The sequence below is a fragment of the Culex pipiens genome, chromosome 2 (genome assembly GCF_016801865.2).
Source record: "Culex pipiens pallens isolate TS chromosome 2, TS_CPP_V2, whole genome shotgun sequence".
NCBI classification, from domain to species: Eukaryota; Metazoa; Arthropoda; class Insecta; order Diptera; family Culicidae; genus Culex; species Culex pipiens.
Window position 1 is genome coordinate 188,212,662 of NC_068938.1, and position 24,951 is coordinate 188,237,612.

The 24,951-nt window shown below is 42.5% G+C and overlaps 2 protein-coding genes across 2 annotated transcripts in view; both read left to right on the forward strand.

Annotated features, from left to right (window-relative positions):
• The window catches only part of LOC120415091 (ecdysone receptor-like), a 363,558-nt gene that overhangs the window by 236,933 nt on the left and 101,674 nt on the right, over positions 1-24,951 (forward strand).
• Positions 1,717-24,951, forward strand: part of LOC120415094 (ecdysone receptor-like) — a 41,157-nt gene continuing 17,922 nt past the window's right edge. The window contains exons 1-2 of the mRNA XM_039576512.2: positions 1,717-2,666; positions 13,182-14,117. Coding sequence (XP_039432446.1) covers positions 13,640-14,117 — 478 coding nt within the window. The 5' untranslated portion in view covers positions 1,717-2,666; positions 13,182-13,639. The remainder of the gene's footprint in view (positions 2,667-13,181; positions 14,118-24,951) is intronic.

Below are 24,951 nucleotides of genomic sequence, written 5' to 3' on the forward strand. Positions count from 1 at the left end.
GTTTTTCAACTTTTTATCCATCAACGGTTGATGGTTGGATTTTTTTTTATTTTGCATACATTTAACGTGCCTTTTTGAATTCAACGTGATTACTTGAATACTTTGGAAAGTTGCCGAAGTCATTTAAATGCCTTTTTGATCAAAATTTAATAACTAGAAATCCTCGTCTTTGTTGAAAATATAATTAGGACAGCAAAATGTTAAGCATTTTTGGAAAAACTGGTATAAAATGTTTAGAAAATTATTAATAAACTGAAGTTAAACTTTTATCTGCATTTGTTTTACTGAAAATTGACCAAAAATTTTTACCTTTCATAAATTGTGTGTAATTAAACGTGATGTTTGTATATTTTTAAATTTCATTCAGCCGTTGCAAATATTTTAATATTCAAGTTTAAAAATCCAAGATGGCGGCCAATATGGGGTTGACGAAATAGTGAAAAAATGCATTTTATTATTTGATAGGCGATCAACTATTCAAATTTAACTATAAAGAGGTCGCAGAACTTGAATTTTATGTTTAAAACCAGAAAAAAAAATTGGAATTTTTTTTTCGTGATTCGATTATTCGAAATCCCATACAAATCTTTGAAAAATCGAACTTCGGATAATCGAGTCATATTCCTTCGTGGTGCTCAAATTCATAAAGTCAGTCACTCGCGAGCACAAATCGAGTGTGACGCAAAACTGCTCTGCTGTTTTGTTTGTCACTTCCACACCATTCGCTGATGGACACTCTCTGTTTGCTTTACCTCTCTCTCCAATCGGATAGTACAGCGAATGGTTCAGAGAGATCGATTGCGTTATGTCGCTCAAAGCTGCCTTGGAATCTGGAGCAACATTTGAAAGGGGCGGTACGACATTGCTCTTATGGTTTTTCGTCCCATTTAAACGCGTGTAATGAAAGGCCGTAAGAGCAATGTCTTACCGCCCCTTTCAAATGTTGCTCCAGAAATAGTTTGCGATCGACTTTGTTTTGATCATATATGAAACTGCTTAAAATCATGTAATTAAAAAAAAAATACAACTTTGTTGATAACACAACATCGAAGACAGGTAGTAGTGCAGGCCAAAATAGCGCCGCGCTTGTATTTTGTTTGATTCTCTCCTCTCTGAACATATTCGTTTGTAACCTGGTTCGACGGACGTAGTAGGCAAAGAAACAAGACGCTGGCAGCTAGCGAGTCATGTTCGCTCGCGAATGGTTCTCTAGTTGCGCGCTTCAGCCGCCAAAGATTCATTCGGCGATGAGTGAGTGATTTCTGGTTTTCGAGCCGACAATCAGTACCTTTGGTTCTGACAACATAAATTTGCTTCTATTTGTGAAACATCAAGCAACTTTAAGTTCATGTCGGCCCAAAATAAATTACCTGGTTTGTCACTCACAAACTTTTTCGCAACAATGACTGTTTTGATTATTTTCGATTCGTTTTTTCGCCAAAAAATCTACCTTCTCCCTCACCGTTTCCCGACTTCCCAATTCCCTCACACTACATCAAAACAGCAGACGACGACGACGAACACACATCGCGCGTCCGACCGGATCAGCCCGTCGTCGTCGTCGATGATTTCTTGTGGTGCACGTTCCTCTCACCGCCACCATCGCCCTCTCGCGTTGTTTAGTTGGAATCAAAAACATTTATTCGCTCTCTCTTCTTCTACACACATAGTGTGCTAGTTGTTGTTGCATTGCATAGAGGAAAGCGAAATGATTGCTTCGTGTTTGTCTGCTCGCCTCTCTCAATTCTCGCTCTCTCGCTGTTCACGAACACAAATTCACGCGGGTCTCCGGCCGTCCGGTCCCGTCAGCAGCTTCTAGTATATGTTTGTCCGTCGTGCGGTAGAGTTGTCGAGTCAAACACACGGAGCCCGTGACACACAACAGCAGTGAATCGAAAGCCAAAAACACACACCTGAACACACACAGTCGTGTCACCGCGATTACACCCCCTCCGTTGACCTCGGCGCGGTCTACGCCGTGTTTATTGTGCGTGAATTAAGGGGTGCGACGCACGTGAGAATCAAGTGTGACGCCCGGTGCTGTTGTGGAAGGTCAACCCGAACTTGACCAACTGTAGCCGCGCGAGAGCCAAGGATTTACAAGGATTACGAAGACGGGAAGATTCGCTGGAAGAATAGTGTGAGGGAACAACGGCAACGTTACAGAAGCTGTGGGAGTGAGTGAGTCTGTGTGTGCAGCGCTGTGTGGTGCATCCTAGAGACGAAGGTCTAGGATACGTTACGCTGCAACCAATACACAGAGTTTGGGTTGAGGAATTGTACAACGCCGACCCGAAGCGGATAGAAGAAGGAAGAGCTGAGAGTGTGTGCAGCGTGTGCACAAGGAAGAGTGCATTAGAGGAGTCGTCTCTAGTGGGAGAATATTTACTGGCCTATGCGCCTCTACACGGTGTAGTTGGTGTTGTTGTTGTTGTGGGGGTGCATGTGGTACAATGACCTGCATTTATTGAGAATTCTGTTGGGTAGAGTGCGAAGCAAACACCGGCCTCTGACGGTCGTGTTCTACATGTTCAAGTTCAAGCCTACCAAGAGAGCGAAGGAGTAGTTTAGAGTTTATTGAAGATTCTATCAAGTGCAATCGAGAGTGTTAAACCGTATATCCTGTGTAACAGTTACAACCACACGAGGATACCACTGAGTACTGCGTAAGTGTGACCGAACATCTAGAAGCCCTGGAAGTTCTTCAGCTGAACCCGTTGGATGCGCGCTGAACGTCAAGAGTCCGTGTTGCAACGGAATGTGCAACCGACCCTGTTGTGCAACCGCTGTCATTGATAAGAGGGACTGTCGTAAGTGTGCGGTTTTGCGCGCGATGCAGTCTGCAGACGTGGTGTTCCGAGATTAGCTCGTTGTCGTTAGGCGAACCGCCGAGAACGGATCTCGCTAATTGTCTAATCACCTCGCCGGACACTTGTCACATTAGTGCGATAGTGGATCGTGTTCGATCGTGTTCGCCCAAGGTATCGCTCTAGTTCGATCTTGCTTCGTCCCAAGATGCTCGAGAATTGATGATCAAAACAAAACTTCGCGACAACCACACTCTACGTTCTTCTAACCTAGACGCAACCGGTTTCTGCTTGTCTTCTTCCTGCTTCTAAGTTTAGAACCTGAATTCTAGAAGACACAAAAAAAAACCCAGAAACCTCAACACCAACTCGCACGCACCGCCGGTCACGTGTATTGGTGAAGGTCTCTTTGTTGTGCGTAGTCTTCGCTTCTTCGTTCTCCTCGCTTCGTTTATCGCTCACCTGAAAGTGAACAGCGCTCTAAACCTCCTAACCCCGTCGACGTCGTCTTCGTCTTCTTCCAGCGCGCCGTACAAATAAAAACAAAATCTCCACGATCTCACTCTCAGTCATAATTACCTACGTCGCTTCTTCGACCCCTCAAGTTCTACTCGACTTCCTTCTTTCCAACTGGAAATTGTAATTATCGTTGGGTCCTCACCAGATGTTCCAGCGTATTGCGCAACGCGCGCTGGCAACCCTGCCCGTCAAGAATTTCAAAAATGCCTCCGTGAGTCAGCTCGGCGATCACCTTTGTGACGGAGCGCCGATCAGCCACCAATACAACCGCGAAGAAGTCGAAGAACCACGCTCGTCAATGACAGTCTCCGACTGCTGTCACAGCGCCTGATCTTGAACGAGTTTCTTGGGACATTTAGGTTCGTAAAAATAAGCGCGCGCTTGTCAGAGTCGATCAACGCGGTTTGACTCTGCGGTTTCGGCGAAATCATCAAAGAGCTCAAATCCCACGAGCACGCACTTGTTGAAGAGGAGGTCCGAGTCTCCCCGAAAATAGCACAACGCCGCGCGAAACTATCGAAACTTACGTGTGTTTGCGCACACACCGGGGAGGTTGGGTAGTTTACGACTAATGTCTATGTTTTATTGTCACTTCAATGTCAATGGTTCGCCGGCAGGTTGCGAAAAAAATAACCTTTTCTGCGAAGCTTGATCGGAGGTGAGTCTTAAACTCATCAAGGTAACACTTAATCTGTAATTTGCTACAACTCTCGGGTTGCTGGATATTAAGCAACTGTGACTACGAACTCCACCAGCTCTTCAAACCAACTCCACCGGCTTCGATTCTGACTCTGAGAAAAAAAACTCTAATAATATTGTTAAAGTGGTTTATTCTGACTTCGGGTCTTCACCAGATCTAACTCCAACTCACACTCCTATAAAAAAGTTGTTGAATATTGGTCGAATCCGACTCCAACTCTGACTCGAGGTCTTCAAAAAATTACGACTTCACTGACTCGAACTCCACGGCTTTACGCCACCAGTTCTGACTCCAACTCCGACAACAACAGAAGATATAGCTACTCATACACTGACGCCGGTTTCTCAAAATCTGTCTACTCCGACTCCAACTCCGACACTGAATCTGGATTCTGTAATTTAGCGATTCCGGAATTTGTCTACTCCGAATCCGGATCTTCACCAAATCTAACTCCAATTCCGATTAAAAATGTTAAAAATTAGTCGACTCTGACTCGAACTCCGACTCCGGGTCCTAAAAAGTGCTGTCTTCACCGATTCCAACTCCACAGCCTTACTCCACTAGCCTCAACTCCACCAGCTCTGACTCCAACAACAACTCGGATTAGTTGACTCTGGCTTCTGAAGATTTAGTGACTCCAACTCCGACACTGGCTTCTCAAAATCTGTCTACTCCGACGCTAACTCAGGGTGGCAACCAGATTTCTATTTTCAAAATCCCGCTTTTTTACGGTTTTCTCCCGAGACCACAATAAGCTTTCCCGGAAAGTTTTAACATAAAATTACAATGCTCTTTAGCCTGAGTATTTTAATAAATTTGGGACAGGTATTTTGTTATTTTTTTTCATTTCTTATTAGATCTTTAAAAGTTTTTGAACAATTTTCAATCCAAACCTCTAATTTCTAGAATGCTTGGGATTTGTTTTAGAGAAAACAGTAATTAATTACGCGAAAGCAGGAAACGGCTATCAGGGCATTTTGATAAACATTTTCAATTTATATTTAAAATTTGGCCGCAAATGATATTATAAAATACATAGTTAACAACATTCATACCAATACTTTTTTTTTGTAATTTGTAATTTGTTGTTTTATTGGTTACGATTTAAAACAATATTTTTACTTTTTAAAATGGCAAAAAGAACAAAAAAAAAACAATTTGCAATCTACATCCAATTTTGGTTGATATCCATACAAAATAGCTATAAAAATATTAAAAAATCGATATTTTGAAAACAATTTTTAAGACAAGATGTTCAAATTCCTTTGACATTTCTGCAATTCTTTGAACAAATTTGAATTTTCCGAAAACCTTTTAAATAATATAAAACATTTTTTAAACTTAATTTTCATATGAAGAATCTTATTTAAATATTTTTTTGTTGTTTTCATGTTGTAAAAGATTGTTTGCTTACAAAGTGCCTCTTTTGCCAAGCTCGAGAGCGTTTGGTACAGTATGTCCACGCATCCCTCCTCCCCTGTAGGATCTGTGAAATGTGATGCGTTCACAGAATCTTGTCTGCGGTAAACACACCGCTGTAGGGCTGGCCGATTTATTTTTTGTAATAAATTTTTGGGTGTTCTCGGATGCACTGTAATTATGAATAATGACAAGAAAAGTGAAAGGTATTTCAGGGTTGAATGTTTCATAAACAACTATTTCAAAATATCTGAAGTTCTGTAAACTGGGGTGACTTTGATAGGTTTGAAATTTTTCTGCAAAACGAAGAATACAATTGAAATTATATCAATGTCACCTCACTTTGCGGTACCAAATAAATAAGAAATGTTAAAAATTAATAAATATAATCAAATTTTATTTATTTAAAAAATATATTTTGCTTTTTTTAATTATTAAAATAAATTATTATTTATTATGCATTTTTTTTAAACAAAGTTTAGATATTAATTGATTAGCAATAACTTTTAAAGAAAATATTTGCAAAATAAATGATTTTATCTAATTAAACCAAACATTGTAATTTTTTTGTGGGTATAAATAAATATTGAAATAGATTTTCAAAATCATGGATGAATTAAAACAATTGCTTCAGATAAAAAAATAGCAAAAATAAAATCAATCAAATCAAATTATTCGCTCTACAGCATTGCCTTGGCGTTCTCGATTGCGAGATTCCTACTCGAAACTAGGTGTCCGAAGCCTTGATTGTTGAGACAATTGCAAACCTCTTTTTACACCTTAGCTTCCATCCACCCCGGGATTCGAACTGACGACCTTTGGATAATTAGTCCAACTGCCTACCAGCGACTCCACCGAGGCAGGACCCAGGGAGACGACTCCTACACCTGGACTGAGCTAACGACCTAACCTTTTGAGGTTAGTCCGGGGCCAACATTTACTTCCCTGTCCGACGGAAGGCGTGATCAGACAAATCTCGTCTCGAAAAATGCCACCGGGACCGTCTGGGATCGAACCCAGGCCGACTGGGTGAGAGGCAATCACGCTTACCCCTACACCACGGTCCCGGCTATAAAAATATAAAATATAAACAGAAAAAAAACCAAAACCAAAAAGCTTGATTATATTACACAATTTCAAACATAGTTTTCACGAATTTTACTGAAGTTGATCAAATTTTAAATAACCTTCAACTATTTTCCCGGTTTGTCAGTCGATTTCCCCACTTTTTCCCGGTTCTCGAGGAACATCCAAAAGTGCCTGCAACTCAACAGTCCTGCTAAAAGGTTTAGTTCTGCAGATCTAACCCCAACCTAACCTCATTTCAGAAGGTCGAAACCCGTCACTTGGCCGCCTTCTGTCCCAGAAAATCATGTCAAGATCGCTCTCCCGTATCAAGTTACCACCCCAAAACCCATTAGACAACCTTGACCACCGAACGACCAACAGTCCCCTAGTTGAGGTGTCACTTTCACGCGCAGCGATCTCTCAAAAGGTTGATCTCCAACTTGACGTCCCAACTTCTTCGCCAAAAAAAAAACGAAAGTATCGTATTACCTCACTTCTAGTAACGCTGACGCTAAAATTGGTCACCGAAACCTGCGGGTGCTAATTATGCGCCCCTACGGGGCGACCTTTTGCAGCTCATGAAGTCAAGTTAGTGGAATATTCAGTACCCGTACTGTAACCAGCAACATGACACTCGTCAACACTTGCCCGAATCAACGGCTAGAAAGCAACTTAACACTGGGAGAAATATTGACGTCGAAAACGTCAACTTGGGTTGACGAATCTGGAAACTATGGGTTATGAAGATTTGTTGACTTCACCGACTTTGACTCTACAGATCTTCTGAAAACAGCGAAATTGCAAGCGATCGATTTCGCTAGGCAAATTTCCCTCCGTGATCTTCACAATGTTGGGATCGCGTCAACGCGATCGCTTCCTCATCATCTGCTACCGCTACCCTCTGCGTGACTAGGTTGAACGCTCCGGAGGGCAGTACACCAAGCTACCACTACCTGGGCGGGTTACCTTTTGTTCTACCCCGATCGTCACGCGATCAGCCCAAGTTCTAGTTCAGGGTGAGAACCTTTTCGCGCTGCGCGCAAATCTAATTACCATAGAACAACAATAGCGCAGCAGTTCGTAGCAGCTGTGCTGATCGCGTCGGTTCAACGTTCGACGATGACGACGACGGTGAAGTGGTGCAATTTGCGATGACCGTGAACTGCTGCTGCAGCTCCTCAGGTGTTGAGCTGCCCGATAACGTAACGCAGTCGCGTGAATTCCTGTGGGTTACAAACTCTCCAAGCTGAGGTCGTGCATAATTGCGTTAGTCATCCACTGCGAAGCAGTCGGAACGCGTCCTTCAACCAGTTCACCGACTTGTCCATGATTGGGCTGTTTTTACAGCCCCCCTCCATTTTACATGCTTCTCGGCGTACACGCCGAGCCACATTTATGGGAAATTACTTCCTTTTGTGGTGTGGTCTTCTCTTCGTGGTCGATCTCTGGTGCGTGACGAAGCCCGCGCGAAGAACAACACACGACGATCTAGATCTAGCTTCGCTAGCTATTGTGGCGAGCAGGTCGAATCTCGGCTGGCTTTTCGGGACTAGCTTCTGGCCTTTATTCAGCTTGTTTTTAATTGCTTGTTAATGGTAATTTGAATCACTCTGCGCCGCGCCACCACCGCCACCTGTTGCCGCGAGGGGTTGATCTGAGGGGTTGTCCCCCCCTCGGGGGTAGAATGACCGGCATGGAGATTGGCAGATTTTTTGTGGTTGTAGCCCGGCGGCAACGCTGATTTCTTGTACGACCGCGGATGTTGATCATAACTTTGAAGCTTCGGGCGAGCCTTCGGGTCATCCGGTATAGATATTGACAGGACTGCGAAGTCGAGCTGGGTTTTCAGCGTTTTACTAAAAACTAATAAAATTTTACCACCTAAAAATATTAAGCCAATGGCTTCCCAAAAACCGTCCAATTCCAAGTGAAACTTATTTGGAGATATCTTGGAGATTTTCCCTTATCCCCTTAAAAAAGTGGATCATCAACGCTCCTGTTTGTCAAAACTTGTTGAATTTGAAATCAATTTAAGCGATTTTTCTAAAAAGACCAGTTGCGACAACCCACGATCTTCTCTGCAGTAACCTCTAAACGTTAAAAATAACGCTTTGGTCAACTCATCACCCACCTTCTTCAAAGAAGTGTCTTCAGAGTGGGAAATTTTCCCACATACCATGAGTACAAACGAAACAAAAAATGAGGTTAATTATGAATTCTTCACCGCAGTCGTAGCTCACTTTTTGCGCCGATGATCTGCTCACGCACCGCCTGAATACTTGCGCCATTGATATGCTGATAAGGGAGGCGGCGCCTCGAACCACCGGAAACCGGACTTGACCAACCAAAACGGGGGGGACCTCGCTCAAAAGTTTGCCAAAAAAAGATCGCAGCATAAATTTGAATAATTTTCGCGCGCGCGCTGATGGCGATATAATTTGGCATTTGGAACCTGTTCCGTAGAACGCCCAGTAGCTAATCCGGGCAAGGTCGCCAACCACACGCGAGATGATCTATACGCCCGGTTGAAGGCCCCCGCGATCACGTGGAAGACGAACCCCGGGGTCTAATTATTCAAAGCGCGAGTTAGTTGTAAATGACCCGGGAATACGGCGCCATTCGTATGGTAATAACCGCTTCGCGGTTGATACAATCGCCGCAGAAAGTCATTAGCTGCGACTTGGTGACCCCGCGAGGAAGAAAGGGGTTCTAGAAGCGCCCCCCGAAATTTAACACTTTGGGGGCGCGTTACGGTTTGTGGAGGTGCTATTGTTTAGATAGGACAATTACGTGGATTGGGACTTTGATGGCGACCTGTTTTTTGAATTCTGCTCTAAACATAGCACTGACATCAAAATTTGAAGACTTTTAATATTTAAGGGGCGCATGTGAGTAAAACGCCCTCAAATCTTAACTTTTCATTTTTCCAAAAGATTGCCATATGTATGAAAAGGGCGTTTCCAGTGGAACTCATATTTTGAACAGTTTGCAAAGCAGTTGTAATAATTCCTATTGATTGTGCCTCAAAATTGAGCTTAAACAGAGTAAACGCCCTCAAAATCCGGCTAGGGTGCATCTGCTAGAACTTTTAAAATTTACTATTTTACAAAGGCGTCTGAAAACAGAATATCAATCTTGATTTTTTGTTGCTAGCATCAATTTATTTTTCTAGATTTGGATCCTAACGCCCTTAAGATATCGTAAGCGCCCTTTAGCTATTTTAAAAGCCCCTCATAAAAAATTTAACAGATAAGTTGTCATCCTGTCTTGAAAAATTCTTCACAGCAAAAAACTATAAACTGAAAAGGATTCAACCTGATATTTTTAAATAATGTGGCGCTTGCGTCTCAAAAGGCCTCAAGTCAAACTTTTCAAAAAGATGCTCAATGTTTGAAAAGGGCATTCTCTTGTTTTGAACAGTCTGCAGATCAGTTGGCATACTTCTTACGCATTGCGCCCCCGAAATGAGACTTAAACTGTAAACGCCCCCGAAATTTGATAAAGGGCGTTTTGAATAAAACTGTTTCAAAATTTCTTATGAGAAAAGGGCGCCAGAAAACAGAAAAATATCCGAGTTAAGCAATTTTTAGTTTTTTTTGGTCCTAACGCCCTTAAGATTTTTATGAGCGAACTTTCTCATATTTTTAGTAGATTAGTTGTCGTTTTGTCTTGACAAATTCTTCACAGCAAATAAAAAATCCTTGAATCGAACTTGATGCAACTTGACATTGCCTTTTTTATATTGAAAGGGCGCTTGTGACAAATACGCCCTCTAATATAACTTTTTTGCTTTTCCAAAATATTTTTTCAGATGTAGCTAGAGGACGTTTCTAGTGCATCTCGTGTTTTGAATACTCTGTAGAACAGTTGGCATAGATTTTACAACCCGAAATTGGGCTCAAACAGTAAACGCCCTCGAAATTTTATAAGGGCGCATCTGCTGAAACTTTTTATTTTTTGAACGAGGTTCAAAAATATAACTATATTCGTGATTTTTATATAGCTATAGGTTTTTTTGGGTCTGAAAGCGATACTTATTAAATTTAAAGGGCGCTTGAGACGAATACGCCTTTTAATTTAACTTTTTTTCATTTTCACAGACAATTGTCATATGAAAAGGGTGTTTCTAGTAAATCAAGTGTTTTAAGTGATCTGTAGAACGTGTTCTTATTTGTAAAGTCTGCAATTGTTCATTGCGCCCTTAACTTGTGACCCAAACAGCAAACGCCCTCAAAATTTGATAAGGGAGCATCTGTCGATTTTATTGATTTATCTTAGGGAAAATGTGTTTATTATCATGAAAAAAGCTTCATTTTGTTGAAAGAAAAAAAAATCTAGGGAGCTTACGTCCTCTAAATTTGTAGGCGCCCTTCAAATATTCTAAGCGCCCCTCTTATCGCTAATTAATACATAATTGGCCACCCTATCCAACTTCATCACAACAAAAAAGCGAAAGGGACACAATTTCGCGGAAAACGAGCCTCGATTCACCGATCTTCGGAGTTGCGGGATCCCTACAACCTTAACAACGCCGCGCTTACGTTCCTCAGAAAACCAGTTCTCCACTCAATTTTCTGGTTTTTCTCGGGGACCTTAAAAAATCCCAACCTGTCCGTTCCACTGCGCGTTCCTCTGTATGCGGTTGTGTATCACACTAATTACGTACGTGTGAGTCTTTGTGGTGGTGACCCACGGAGTCCTTTCCCTTTGAGCTCCGAAAGCCTGGGGTCCCTTCACTTTTCAGAGGCCTTTTGCTCGGTCGTCGTCTTCTCGACTTGGGGTCATTATTATCCTTTTGCGCTTTCGTTGCGTTCTTCGCCGGTTCTTCCTTTTGTCAAGAATGCATTCCGGGTCCGTTTTTTTCTGTTCTCGGCTTTGATCGCGACGTTTATCGTGCGGGAATCGACAACAACATCGTGGGGTTGTTTCAGAACAAAATTAGAAAGGGATCTCCGCGCTCAGTTATGCGGAGCTGTTTTGACGCGCAACCTCACCACAAAATGATGGCTCCAAATTGATGGTTGCTGCACAAATTTGATTGAAGAACTTGCAAAAATATCGATTGGAATTGATTATGCGGGCTTCGCTGCACGCAACCGTACAATTTCCCTGAAATTGACAGATTTGAAGCCTTCGGGGTGTTCCCGAAACAACTACGCCATCTTGATACTCCAAATACCTGATAATGCATATCAAGCACCCCTATATGGTGCAAGCCGAATGGCCGTCCCTGACTCGTTCTTCGTCAGGGAGCGGTGTGCAACCTTGATAAGCTCGGCGCGCTGCAACTTCACCAGCCAGAGAAAAGTGAATGATAATGGCAGCTTGCCTTCACCCAGGCCGTGGAACATCGAGAGTCCCAGTTGCTGCTTCTTGAACACGGAAAAAACGTGACAAGCACTAAATTGGCACTAAATATCTAAGAAAGCGGCTTTACATCCGCATTATATCAGCCCTAAGTGTTGATATAGTGCTAAATTAGCGAAAACTTGGAAGTCAAGTCACCTGGGAGCTAGATTTCTTTCCGTGTGACGTCCGCTGCACTTGTGATAACAACTACATGCGACGATCGCGACTTCCCAGCGCAGCACGGCTGCGCTATCTGTAATCAATGCAACAATATCATTATGTAAATAAGCCCTCCCTCCGTGTGTTGCCTCACCTTGCCGCGACGCCACCGTACTCCTGCTGAATGCAACTTTGTACTGAGGCTAATCTCCGCTCGGTGGGAAAGGTGGAGATAGTGACTCCAGACTAGCTGCAGCAGCTACTTGCTGTGCAAATAGAGGGGGACCATCTTCCCTGGTGTCGTGATAATGGGGGCAATTTCCAGATTCAGGGCTGAATGCATTTGCTCTAGTTCTGTTGACACGTTTCTGTGCTATCAAAGACGCTCGTTTGATTCGGGGTGTTCTTTTCGAGCTCTCGTGACTTCTGTAACGCCCCTGACTCGAAGAATACCTTATCAGTAGCTTCTTCCTCCGACGCGTAGGGAGCCTTGCGCTGGGCTGTGACCTACTTTCCGAACTTGTAGCAATGATAAAAGCTGTCGTAGACTCCGTCCACTGGATAGACGCTATCGCTGGGGGCTTGCGAGTACAAAGAATCTAGAACTACCTTGTTGGTTGTTTCGGGGGTTAATCGAAAACAACAAAGCGATCATCGCGCAACGAAACCGGTTCTACCTGTTCCAATAAGATTTTGGGTCCAAGATCGGATCTCGCTCTAAAGGCCAATAATCAGTTCTTGATCGCGGACGAGGGGGCTAACCCCCCGCACCCATCTCATTAAGACTGTGTACGATGAATTTCAAAACTGTTTGGGACGATTTCAGAACTCGCTCCCATTTCTGGCCGTTGATCCTTATTTATGGCAGGTTGATGGCTGCGCGAAATTCGGTTCATAACAACCGAGGGGTCGCCCAGCTGTCGAAACTGGAGCTGCTCGCGGCAAGTTTATGGCGATGCTGATTTATATTCCTGCGAGTGGCAGGTTCTCTTCTCGGAATTCGGATCAGGTCGATTTGCATAAGTTTCGCGGCGGCTAGGTTGCACAACTTCGGACGCGGTGTCCTGCCGTGTGAAATATCACTAGCGCGCATCCAACGGGTTTGGTCTCAAAAACGTGGAGATCGAACCTAACCTCAACAAAAATCTCAACCTTCACAGCAATCAGAACGCAGTATGAACTGCAGGGTCCGATCGGCTTCCAGCATGCTGAAACGGTCGGAGAAAGGCAGCCAAAGCCCCAACGATGGTCCACTGCAGAAGCAGCAGCTGCGACGTCGAGCCTAGAAGTGTGTAGCAAAAGTGTGTGTGTGTGACGCATCCCTGGCGGATTGTATAGTTCAAGTTTGTTGTTTTTGACACCTTACTGAGAAGTGGTGAGATATTCTAAGAGAGAGTGACGCGAAGAAGGTTTCAAGAGTGTCGAACGCGCGGTGAAATTGTTGGTTGTTTGTTGTTTGCGAGAGAGGCCTTTATACGCGGAAGATTCGTAGCCCTTGGAAGATTGTGCTCAGGAAGTTGTAGGTTTATAGGCAGTTGTTCTGTTTGCGAGGAAGATTCTATACTGTTGAACACATAAGAACCATTACACACGGATAACCTGAAAGCCAGCCGTCAAGATGATGAAAAGAAGATGGTCCAACAACGGGGGCTTCACGTCCCTGCGGATGCTGGACGAGAGCAGCTCCGAGGTGACGTCCTCGTCGGCGGCCCTCGTCATGTCCCCCGGCATGACCATGTCGCCCAACTCGCTCGGCTCGCCCGAGTACAACGATCTGGAGCTGTGGAGCGCGTACGAGGAGGGCGCCTACAACGGGCACTCGGTGCTGTCGAACGGGAACAACAACGTGGGCGGCTGCGGCGCGGCCAACAACCTGCTCATGAACGGCATCGGCATCGGGAACAATAACCTGAACGGGATGATGAACGTGGCCGGGCAGGCGATGCAGGCCAATGGGAATAACATTCAGCACATTGTCGGCAACCTGATCAACGGGATGAACCAGAGCCAGACGCTGATCCCGCCGCTGCCGTCGATCATCCAGAACACGATCATGAACACGCCCCGCAGCGAGTCGGTCAACTCGATTTCGTCAGGTGAGTCCTTGAACCCTAAATCTCTTTCCTACAAGCTTCTGTTTTTCAGGTTGACCTCCAAGAGTCAAAATTCTTGATTTAGAACACTCTATAAAGGTCACTGAATCTATCAGAAGCTTTGTTTGGCTTTGAGTTTTGCTGAAACAGCATCAAAACACAACATACCATTCAAGAAATTTGACAGATTGACAGAAAATTGACAGTTAACAAAATTTTGTACTTACCTCCAAACCTACTGGGTCATCCGCTGCGTACTTACCAGAGAAATCCACGTTCAAATGTCAATTTGTTCGACCTTCTGCAAAAGGTACCTTGATGTTGACGTCCGTGATAGGGAAACCCACCCAACCTTATTAAAACTTCTTGGTCATCTACTACTTACTTACCTGATTATCCTCGTTCAAATTTAATTTTTTCGACCGTCATCTGAAGGTACCTTGATGTTGACGTCCGTGTTAGGGAAATCCACCCAATCTTAATACCGCAATCTAAACCCTAAATCTCTAGCAATACATGAAAAAGCTTCTGTTAAGTAAGTTGATCTCCAAGCGCCTAAATTTTTGGTTTAGAACACTCAGAACAGATCACTGAATCTATCAGAAGCTTTTTTTGGCATTGAGTTTTGATGAAACAGTATCAAAACACAACCTACCATTCGTGAAAGTTGACAGATTGACAGAAAATTGACAGTAGACAGAATTTTGTACTTACCACCTAACCTATTGGGTCAACCGCTGCGTACTTACCAGAGAAATCCACGTTCAAATGTCAATTTTTTCGACCTTCTGCAAAAGGTACCTTGATGTTGACGACTGTGATTGGGAAACCTATCTGATCTTACTAAAGAAATCTGAACCCTAAATCTCTACCAATAAATTAAAGGCTTCTGTGAAGGTTACTGAATCTACCAGAAGCTTCACCCTTACCAAAATTTATGATTTTCTGAGTTCAATATCCCACTTTTCATACGATTTTTTGAGTTCAGGTACTACAACCATAAAAATGGTAATATGGGTTGAATTCAAAAAATCGTATGAAAAGTGCGATATTGAACTCAGAAAATCATGATTTTTGGTAAGGGTATTTATTTGGCATTGAGTTTTGATGAAACAGCATCAAAACACAATAGGTCTATTCCCGTACCTGCAGAATTGCAGAATTTCTGCAACTTCTGCAGAATTCTGCAGCCAGCATAAGTCACTTTTTTGCATCACGTTCCCGTACTTTTCAGCTCGCTCTCTTCATCTCTCTCTTTTGCAGAAGTTCTGCAAGGAGAGAAGCCACAAAACTTTTGCCTGGGTAGCGTGTTCCAGTACTTTTTCTGCAATATTGTACACAGTTGAGTGGATTTACTCAAATTGGGTATAATTTTTTTTATTATTATTTAAAAAAAGGGATTGACAAAAATTGTAAATTGTAATTGAAAGAAGTTTACCTCTAGAACGGTGACTTATTTTTTTATGCAACTCAACATTTTATTTAAAAGATGCTTATGCTTAGGTAGAAATTTTACATTACAAACAATTCATTTTTTTTTACATCAAGTAAACAATAGAAATAAAAAAATCAACCTTAATTTTTTTATTTTGAGTTTTTGAAATTAAGCTTAATTAAATTTTAAACATTTTGAATTGTGCGTTGAATTTGTGTTTTTTTTATTTTTCTTATATAAAGATTTGCATATCAAATTTCTCAAGTACCTGATTTATTTTTGTTTTAGTTTCTCAATTTAAAAATATTAGTTTTTTTAAATTTTTAGTTATGAGTTTCTAAATTTATGTGTTTCCAAAAGTTCGCACCTCAAAAATTCAAATATTTTGAATTCGAAATAAAAAAAAATCTAAAATTTCAAAGATATTATAATTTGAAAAACGTAAAATTTAAAAATTTCGTGAATAAAAAAATATTATAATTGAGTTTCAATTATAAAAAATAGAAACAGTTTGTACTCTATTATCCGACGACCTCTTCAAATTTTCTAATCTCTAAATCCTCTCAATATGCGTTTCTAACCTAGAATATGACTTTAAAATATGTGTATTTTTATGATTTAAGATGGCGGCATTTAAGAATTTAAGAATTGTGGTGTAGAGTATATCGTATAATTTTTAATAAAATTTATATCAATTTTAAATAATATAAAATATGATGTGTACACAACGTAACTTATGTTCCAGCAATAATTTTATGGTCATCAATTATATAATCAATTATATGAATTATTTGTTTGGTATAGTCTTATACCTTTTTTATGATTCCTTCATTGAAAGTTCAACAAAATACTTTTAATATTTTGGTTCATATAAGACAAAGTAGTAGCACCGTCACAGGTACAATTTATAATTTGCCAATTAAATTTACCTGTTATTTTAACACACATATTTAGTCTGTTCAAAAACAATTGAAGATCAAATATTTATTTGAAATTTATTCAACTCAAAAGCAATATGTCTTTTAATAGTTTTTAAAAACAATGTGTTTTTATGATACAAATTGTTTGTTGAGCTATTAGCCGTGCTGTAATATTGGATTAACTTAACAACTTTTGGTCAGGTTAAAATATTAACACTAAAAAAAATAATAAATTCGCTATACCATTACATTCATGAACTAAGCCTGAAATCGTTAACATAAAATGAGTACGATAAAACCAGACATTAAAAAATACCCCAAAAACCATCAATTTCAAATATACAAACGTCCCTTCAAAAAGACTACTAAAATTTAGTTATAATAAAACATCACATTTATTGCAACTACATAATAATAAAATGCTTGATTTAACCCAACTTGCAAATTTTATGTAAGCGTGTACTCACACCAGCTTGCAGTTACTTTTCAACACGAAAGAGAAGAGAGAGCTTGCAGAAAAGTACGGGAACGGTTTTGCTATAACTTCTACCTCTCTCATTGCAGAAATTCTGCCTGAGAGAAAAGTTACTTTTGTTGCAGAAAAGTACGGGAACGCTCTGCTGCCAATTTCGTGCAGAATTGCTGAATTCTGCAGTACGGGAATAGACCTAATATACCATTCATGAAGGTTGACAGATTGACAGCAAATGACAGTAGACAAAATTTTGTACTTACCACCTAACCTATTGGGTCATCCGCTGCCTACTTACCAGAGTGATCCACCTTCAAATTTCAAATTTATTGGACCTTCAGCAAAAGGTACCTTGATGTCGACGTCCGTGATAGGGAAACCCACCAAATCTTCATAACGAAATCTGTTACCGTTGTGATCTGGTCGACATCCACCTCAGATCCTGTTCTTCGCAAAAACAACACCCCTCTTATCTCAGTGAGTCACTTGCCCCGTATGACCCAATAACTCCAAACTCCCCAGTGCATATTGCACAAGGTGACGACAAACTCATTAGCATCGGCCGAGAAGTGCTTTATCATCATCTTTCTCCTTCAGCGAATTGCTTTCTTCCTTCACGGCATTACTCAAATGACCTACCTACCTGGTCCCAGCCCGCCGGAACAAAGCCCCCCTTCTTCTCTGTTGTATCGCGAACCTTGAAAGAGTACACACAAAGCTGTGGCGGGTATTACTTGGGGGTGATTCGGCGAAGCCGAAAAACTGTGTCAATGATGACGACGACGACCAACTCTCCGCGCGCTCTTTGTTGGCTCTACCCAAAGGTTGCCAAATGACGTGTGTCGTGGTGTTTGTCCCGCTGTCTGCGCTGCATCGCCGTCTGCCAACGGCTAGACACGATTAAACTTTCACTAGCGCGCGCCCGGATATATCTGGGCCAAGTCACAGGCGCGAAATGGTAATGAGTCGCGCTTAGCGCGCCAACAATGGATCCGCTGGAGTAATGACGCCACAGTTCATAGATTTGCGATGTTGCAAAATTGCACCCCACCGAAATGGCGATGAGTTGGCTCGCCAAGGACACCCCAAAACCGCGCGCAAGGTTTGCGAGCCAGCTATCAAAGGCCGGAATACTAATGTGGGTCGGTTGATAGCTGACTCGACAACATTGGCGCGTTGGGAAATACGCAGCCCGGTTCGTGAAGTCGGCTGAGTTTCGATGGAACAGCGTCGAAACGCAGCGTTTGACTTACGGACGGGTTTGACAGGTGACAGATTGACAGAAGGTTGACAGAACGTTGTACTTACCAGAGTGACGTTCGTGATAGGGAACCGCATCAACACTTTATATGTACTTACCTGAGTGAGATCAAAGAATGTTGTCAAAATTTCTAGAACCTTGAAGTCGACGTCCGTGATTGGGAAACGTGACTTCAAGATTTTTGTTCTGGACATCTGTTAGGAAGCTGTATTGTTCAGTTTGCTGTAGGTAACTTAAACCTAATTGTCCCCATTCCCACAGCTTCTAGAAGCATCACTATGACTTCCATCAAGAAGATGGCATTTGATGAGACCATTACTCTGGTTTGCCCCATTTCCAGAAAACGCTATCCTAAATCTTACTTCCAAGCATCTATTTCGGTTCACTCTCACCCTCGATTTCTCAATACGGTATCAATTTTCCCTTCATTTGCTGTCATTCACACGTCTTCACGCACGCACACTCCCTCGCCTATTCATCCCCCTCTGTTGATGTCTATAACATGATATCGCGCGCCACACAAACACACGAACTTCATCATCTGCGACGCGTGTTCGGTGATGACGCCGCCGCCGGCTTCTTCTACTACGAATACCACGGGCGTCGTGTTCGGTAGTCGTTGACCCAATTACCGAAAAACTCACGCGCGGCATCCAAAAATATGCCGCGCACCCTCGCACGATATACACTCTCACTCTCGGGTTTTTCTAGGTAAAGTTATCAGCCGGCAGCATCGCGTTGAACGCCAAAACTTTTGGTTGAAATCGCTGCCTTAAGGTGAGGCACGGTGGGTTTTTTTTTTCAAAAAATTACTTTCGACAAAATTCTTCAAAATAAAATTATTTCTGAAAATTTCGGATTTTTTTATATTTTGCAAATTCAACCCCACCGCGCATCATTCACGGGGTGCGCACACACGACTGCCATCAATTATATGGGTCGCACTAAATGGAGAAAAATTGTTGTTCTGGGCAGTGACAGCGGGCCTCAACCGTGTCACAGCGCGATCCTAATGTATTTTGCGTTGTCAGCTGGGGCTAAGCTGAAATATGACATAGTTAAACTGGGTTTTATCTTCCGATTTTTTTTTTTGGGAAATTGTGTCAGCTAAGAAAAATGGAGCAAATTTGCTGACGAATGCAGCATCATTTTTTAAAGTGACGCTTTTTCCACGTGTAGTGCTGATAAGAAATGTTTTAAAGTGTGATTTGATTCGGGAATCTATCATACTTAAAACATTTCTTAGTCTTTGCGTTCCAACGAAACAGCATTGAAACGCAAGAGATTTCAGTTGAAAAGTTGACAGGATTGACAGAATTTGTACTTACCGAAACTCCAGTATAAGCTTGATGTTGACGCCGCTGTGCCACCTTATTCACTAGTACTTACCCCATCAAGTTCCTACTAGTTGGAGCAGAAGGTACCTCGATGTCGACGTCCGTGATTGGGAAACGCTCAATCAATGAAACTTTATTTTTCAGTACTTACCTTAATAGTTTACGCTTAATCGAGCACAAGGTACCTCGAAGTCGACGTCCGTGTTCGGGAAACAGTGTTGCGTTTTTACGTGTAATGCTGATAAGCAATGTTTAAAAGTATGATTTGATTCAGGATTCGATCACACCCAAATCATTTCTTAGTCTTTGCGTTTCAATGAAACAGCATTGAAACGCAAGAGACTTCAGTTCAAAAGTTGGCAGAATTGACAGATTGACAGATATTGTACTTACCGAAACTCCAGCTAAACCTTGATGTTGACGCCGCTGTGCCACCTTATTCACTAGTACCTACCCCATCAAGTTTCTACTAGTTGGAGCAGAAGGTACCTCGATGTCGACGTCCGTGATTGGGAAACGCTCAATCAATGAAACTTTATTTTTCAGTACTTACCTCAACAGTTTACGCTTAATCGAGCACAAGGTACCTCGAAGTCGACGTCCGTGTTCGGGAAACGCATCAACTCCTTATTTCAGTTCAATTAAACATTTCAAACTCAAAGTAAACATTCCAGCATTTACTTTAAATGCCTCTCCACTCCTCGATCCCACTCGTAACGCTTCATTTCATCACAAAGAAACCTTCCCAGTGGGATGCGGATGTCAGTTTTCCCGTTGTTGTCTGCACGACGACGGGACTCAGTCATAACTGCCGCTGCAACATATGGGCCCGGCTTTTCCGGACTGCAGGGAACAAAAACCGTCGTACACAGTACGCATAATTTCAAACATTTCAGTCAGTCTGCCCCGTCTTGACACATGTCAAATGTTGCCTTCCTCCAACTCCTCTGTACCCTAAAGACACAGTGTGTTGATCTATTTTCAGGGTTTCAACTTGGTTTCAACGACACATTTTGACGAACGAAAATCTGCTCTCGTCTCGGCGCTCTAATTGCGTTAATGTGATGGATTTCGGCCGGGCTCTTCCGGAGATTCCGAGGTTCTCATGGGAAGAAAAAAAAATCGGAAACCGGGAAACGAGGACAAAACTAATGACTTTTGTGGCACCGTAACTATTCATGGAGCAACGCAACGCTTGAGGGCGACAGAACCACATGTTGGCGTTTTGAAGGTTTCGTACTTCAGCGTGTATGGAGTTGATACGCACCGAAAACGTTCGGCAAACCGGTTTCGTTTCGAACCGCTGCGAAAGTAGACTGCTTAGAAATCGTGCGAACGGCTGCGAAATAGCCGTCGTCGGGCTTGACATAGGCTTTGAGGTTGTTCAACGCCAAGAACCGCTCGAGTCGTTAAACTCGTTTGCGCGCAAAGACCTTCAACGAGGCTCGAGAAGGTAGACTAGCGCACCTAATACGTCGAGTGTGGTCTAAGTAACTTAAGACATCCGTTCAGCCTAGTTCCGAACGCATTTCCCTGCGCGTTGCGTGTCCCATTTAAAAAGTCATAACTTCCCAAAATACCAACCTCGTACAACACCACCACAAACGCGTTTGCGACTTTGACTTTTCCCCTCTCGGTTTCATTTTTCGAAAAAAAAAACGAATCTCTCTTACAAACACTCACGCACAATCTCCGCGCGGCTCAGCTGAGTGCGCTCCGCGGCAGTGCAGCCAGCTCGAGAGAAAAAAAAAAGTAGGCCACCAACCAACTTGAGTGTGTGAGTGTGGCTCAGCGCGGATCAAGCAGCGCCTAGAGAAAAGAGAAATGTGAGATTATGACGTCGAACGCCGCGTCGACTTCGATTTCGTACGACCAAGAAAGAAAACCAAGTCAAGTTCGGAGAAAGTGAAAGAAAGATCGAAAGAGAAATGACGATCGTCGTGGCGAAATGCCCGCCGGACTTTCCCTTTCCGTACGCGAAAGGGGGTTTGTGTTGCCGAGGTTGATTATGTCAAAGTGGTCGTTTCGACATTTTTGGCATAATTAACCCATATCGTTGCAGTTTTGAGTTGGGAAACTGCAACGCTATTGGGGCAGCCTTTGCGTTTCAATGAAACAGCATTGAAACGCAAAAAGCATTGTTTTGGCATTTTTTGACAGTTGACAGAATTGACAGAGTACTTACCCATTTTACAACACTTGAGAATACACTAAACGAATACTTACCCCAATACTTGATTTGTGAGCTATGCATAGTACTTCGATGTCGACGTCCGTGATCGGGAAACGTCCCCAAATTAGCAAATTATGTCAAAATTACGAAGTTCTTCACTAAACGATTACTTACCTCGATACATGATATCTTAGTTTGTCGCAGTGCCTCAATGTTGACGTCCGTGATTGGGAAACTCAAAAAATCGCGAATTGTGTCAAACGCGACAAAGCATCTCTTCCTACGACCAAGATTGCTGACTATCAAACTCGAATACGTTCAGAACTCTCAAAGCTTAACCTTGAAACTGTGCCGCAAGGTTGATTATGTCAAAGTGGTCGAAAAATATTCGGGATTTTGGGCATAATCGACCTATATCGTTGCAGTTTTACTAGCAAAATTGCAACGATTTTGCGTCAGCTTTTACGTTTCAATGAAACAGCATTGAAACGAAAAAGGCATTGTTTTTTTCAATTTGACAATTGACAGAATTGACAATTAACAGAATTGACAGAGTACTTACCCATTCACCAACACCGTCGAGACTTCTTACTTCGGTAAGAGGTACCTCGATTTCGACGTCCGTAATAGAGAAGTTCTACACTAAACGAATACTTACCCCAATACATGACATCTCAGTTAGTCGTAGTACCTCGATGTTGACGTCCGTGATTGGGAAACGCCCCCAAAAATCGCAAATTGTGTCAAACGCGCCCAAGATTGATGACAACCAAACCCCGAGTAGTAGTCTCAAACCTTGAAACTGTCCCGCAAAGGAGAATGGGCAAATTTGTATGGGAGCTGGTCCAAGGATGTACACGAACGGGAGCAACTTTTTTCGAAAGATCTCGCCGAGACATGAAAAAAAGTCTTCTGGACCAACTCTCTAAACCCCGGGGTTCAAAAGTTACAAGTTGTTGAAGTTTGAGCATTTTGGGTAAAAATGTACAAAAAATCGTATTTTTGCTATTTCTAAAATCATTTATAAAATCTCCATTTTATTATGGATTTTGCTCATCTTGACTTCATTCGACGCGTATCAGCAAAAACTATGAGTTCTAATATGTCTTAGCATGATTGAAACATGATTTCTCTTGGTTTTATACGTTTGAACCGTTTGTACAAGAGGCATCCCATAGAAAAAAGTCGAAACTTCAAGGTTTTGAAACCGGATCCGACCCAGACTGCTTCAGTGAGTATGGAAGGCTTCAGTGCAATGTTGTAACAACTTATTGGGATGGTCTGAGTCATCCGAGAACTCCTTGGAGTTAAGACCGGTGAGTCTACCGCCGTAACAAGCAAGATGTCGGCGGTTTTTGACCACTGATCATACCCGCATGGCTTCAGTGAGTATGGTAGACTACTATGCTGATGTGTTGGAGTGTCCTGGGTTCTCCTAGGACTCCCTGGAGTTAAGATCTGTGGGTCTACTACCGTAACAAGCAAAATGTCGACCGGTTTTGACAACGGAACATACCCGCATAGCTTCAGTGAGTATGGTAGACTACTTTGCTAATATGTTAGGATGTCCTGGGTCATCCAAGGACTCCCTGGAGTAATGATCTGTGGAGCTACAGCCGTAACAAGCAAGAGGTCGACGGTTTTTGACCCCGGAACATACCCGCATAGCTTCAGTCAGTATGGTAGACTGCTTTCTTAATGTGTTAAGATGTCTTTGGTCATCCTAGGACTCCCTGGAGTTAAGATATTTGGGTCACTGTAACAAGAAAAAGGTCGACGATTTTTAACCGCGCATCATAACCGCAAAGATTCAGTGAGTATGGGAGACTGTAGTTCTGTTATGTTGGGATGTTCTGGACCATTCCAGGGAGTCCTTGTAACAGCCGTAGACCTACAGATCATAACTCCAGGGAGTCCTAGGATGACCAAAGACATCCCAACACATTAACAAAGCAGTCTACCATACTGACTGAAGCTATGCGGGTATGTTCCGTTGTCAAAACCGGTCGACATTTTGCTTGTTACGGTAGTAGACCCACAGATCTTAACTCCAGGGAGTCCTAGGAGAACCCAGGACACTCCAACACATCAGCATAGTAGTCTACCATACTCACTGAAGCCATGCGGGTATGATCAGTGGTCAAAAACCGCCGACATCTTGCTTGTTACGGCGGTAGACTCACCGGTCTTAACTCCAAGGAGTTCTCGGATGACTCAGACCATCCCAATAAGTTGTTACAACATTGCACTGAAGCCTTCCATACTCACTGAAGCAGTCTGGGTCGGATCCGGTTTCAAAACCTTGAAGTTTCGACTTGTTTCTATGGGATGCCTCTTGCACAAACGGTTCAAACGGATAAAAACAAGTGAAATCATGTTTCAATCATGCTAAGATATATCAGAATTCATAGTTTTTGCTGATACGCGTCGAATGAAGTCAAGAAAATCGAAATCCATAATGAAACAGAGATTTTATAAATGATTTTAGAAATAGCAAAAATACGATTTTTTGTATATTTTTACTCAAAATGCTCAAACTTCAACAGCATGTAACTTTTGAACCCCGGGGTTTAGAGAGTTGGTCCAGAAGACTTTTTTTCATGTCTCGGCGAGATCTTTCGAAAAAAGTTGGTCCCGTTCGTGTACATCCTTGGACCAAATTTGCCCATTCTCCTTTGAAACCGTCAGGTCAGCAAAGATCACTTGCTTTCTCTTTCAAACTCAAAATTTAATGATGTCGGGGTTCCCACCTACTTTTTTCGACGCTGTCACTTTGCGAAAGGTGGTACACCGACCAGTTGTGTTAGACGTTGCATAACTGTCCCTCAGAGAGAGCTCATGTCGTGGGCGCGCAAAACCTGAGTCTCATCATCAATCAACTAACCCGGCATGGTTGGGGAGGTTGCTCCAAGATTTGCGATGGTGAAAATGAACACATATCCGACGATGAGCTGAGGGTTTTGCTTATCATGCCGAGAGTGCTAATCGATACTTCACGGCTCGTTGAAGTAGCTCTTGTAGTTTGGGATTTGCGATTGCAAACTTAATCGAGTTGGTTTTGAAGGGAAATTTTGATGTGTTATGGGCGGTTGAGTTGGTTTAGATTGGAGATCTTGATGATTACTAGTTACAACTTGAACAATGTTGGGAGAAAGTTGAGATACACGGTTGTTGAAACATGAAGATCTTTAAAACTAGACTTGTTTTGTAGTCATAAGTTACAATGAAACAGCATCGAA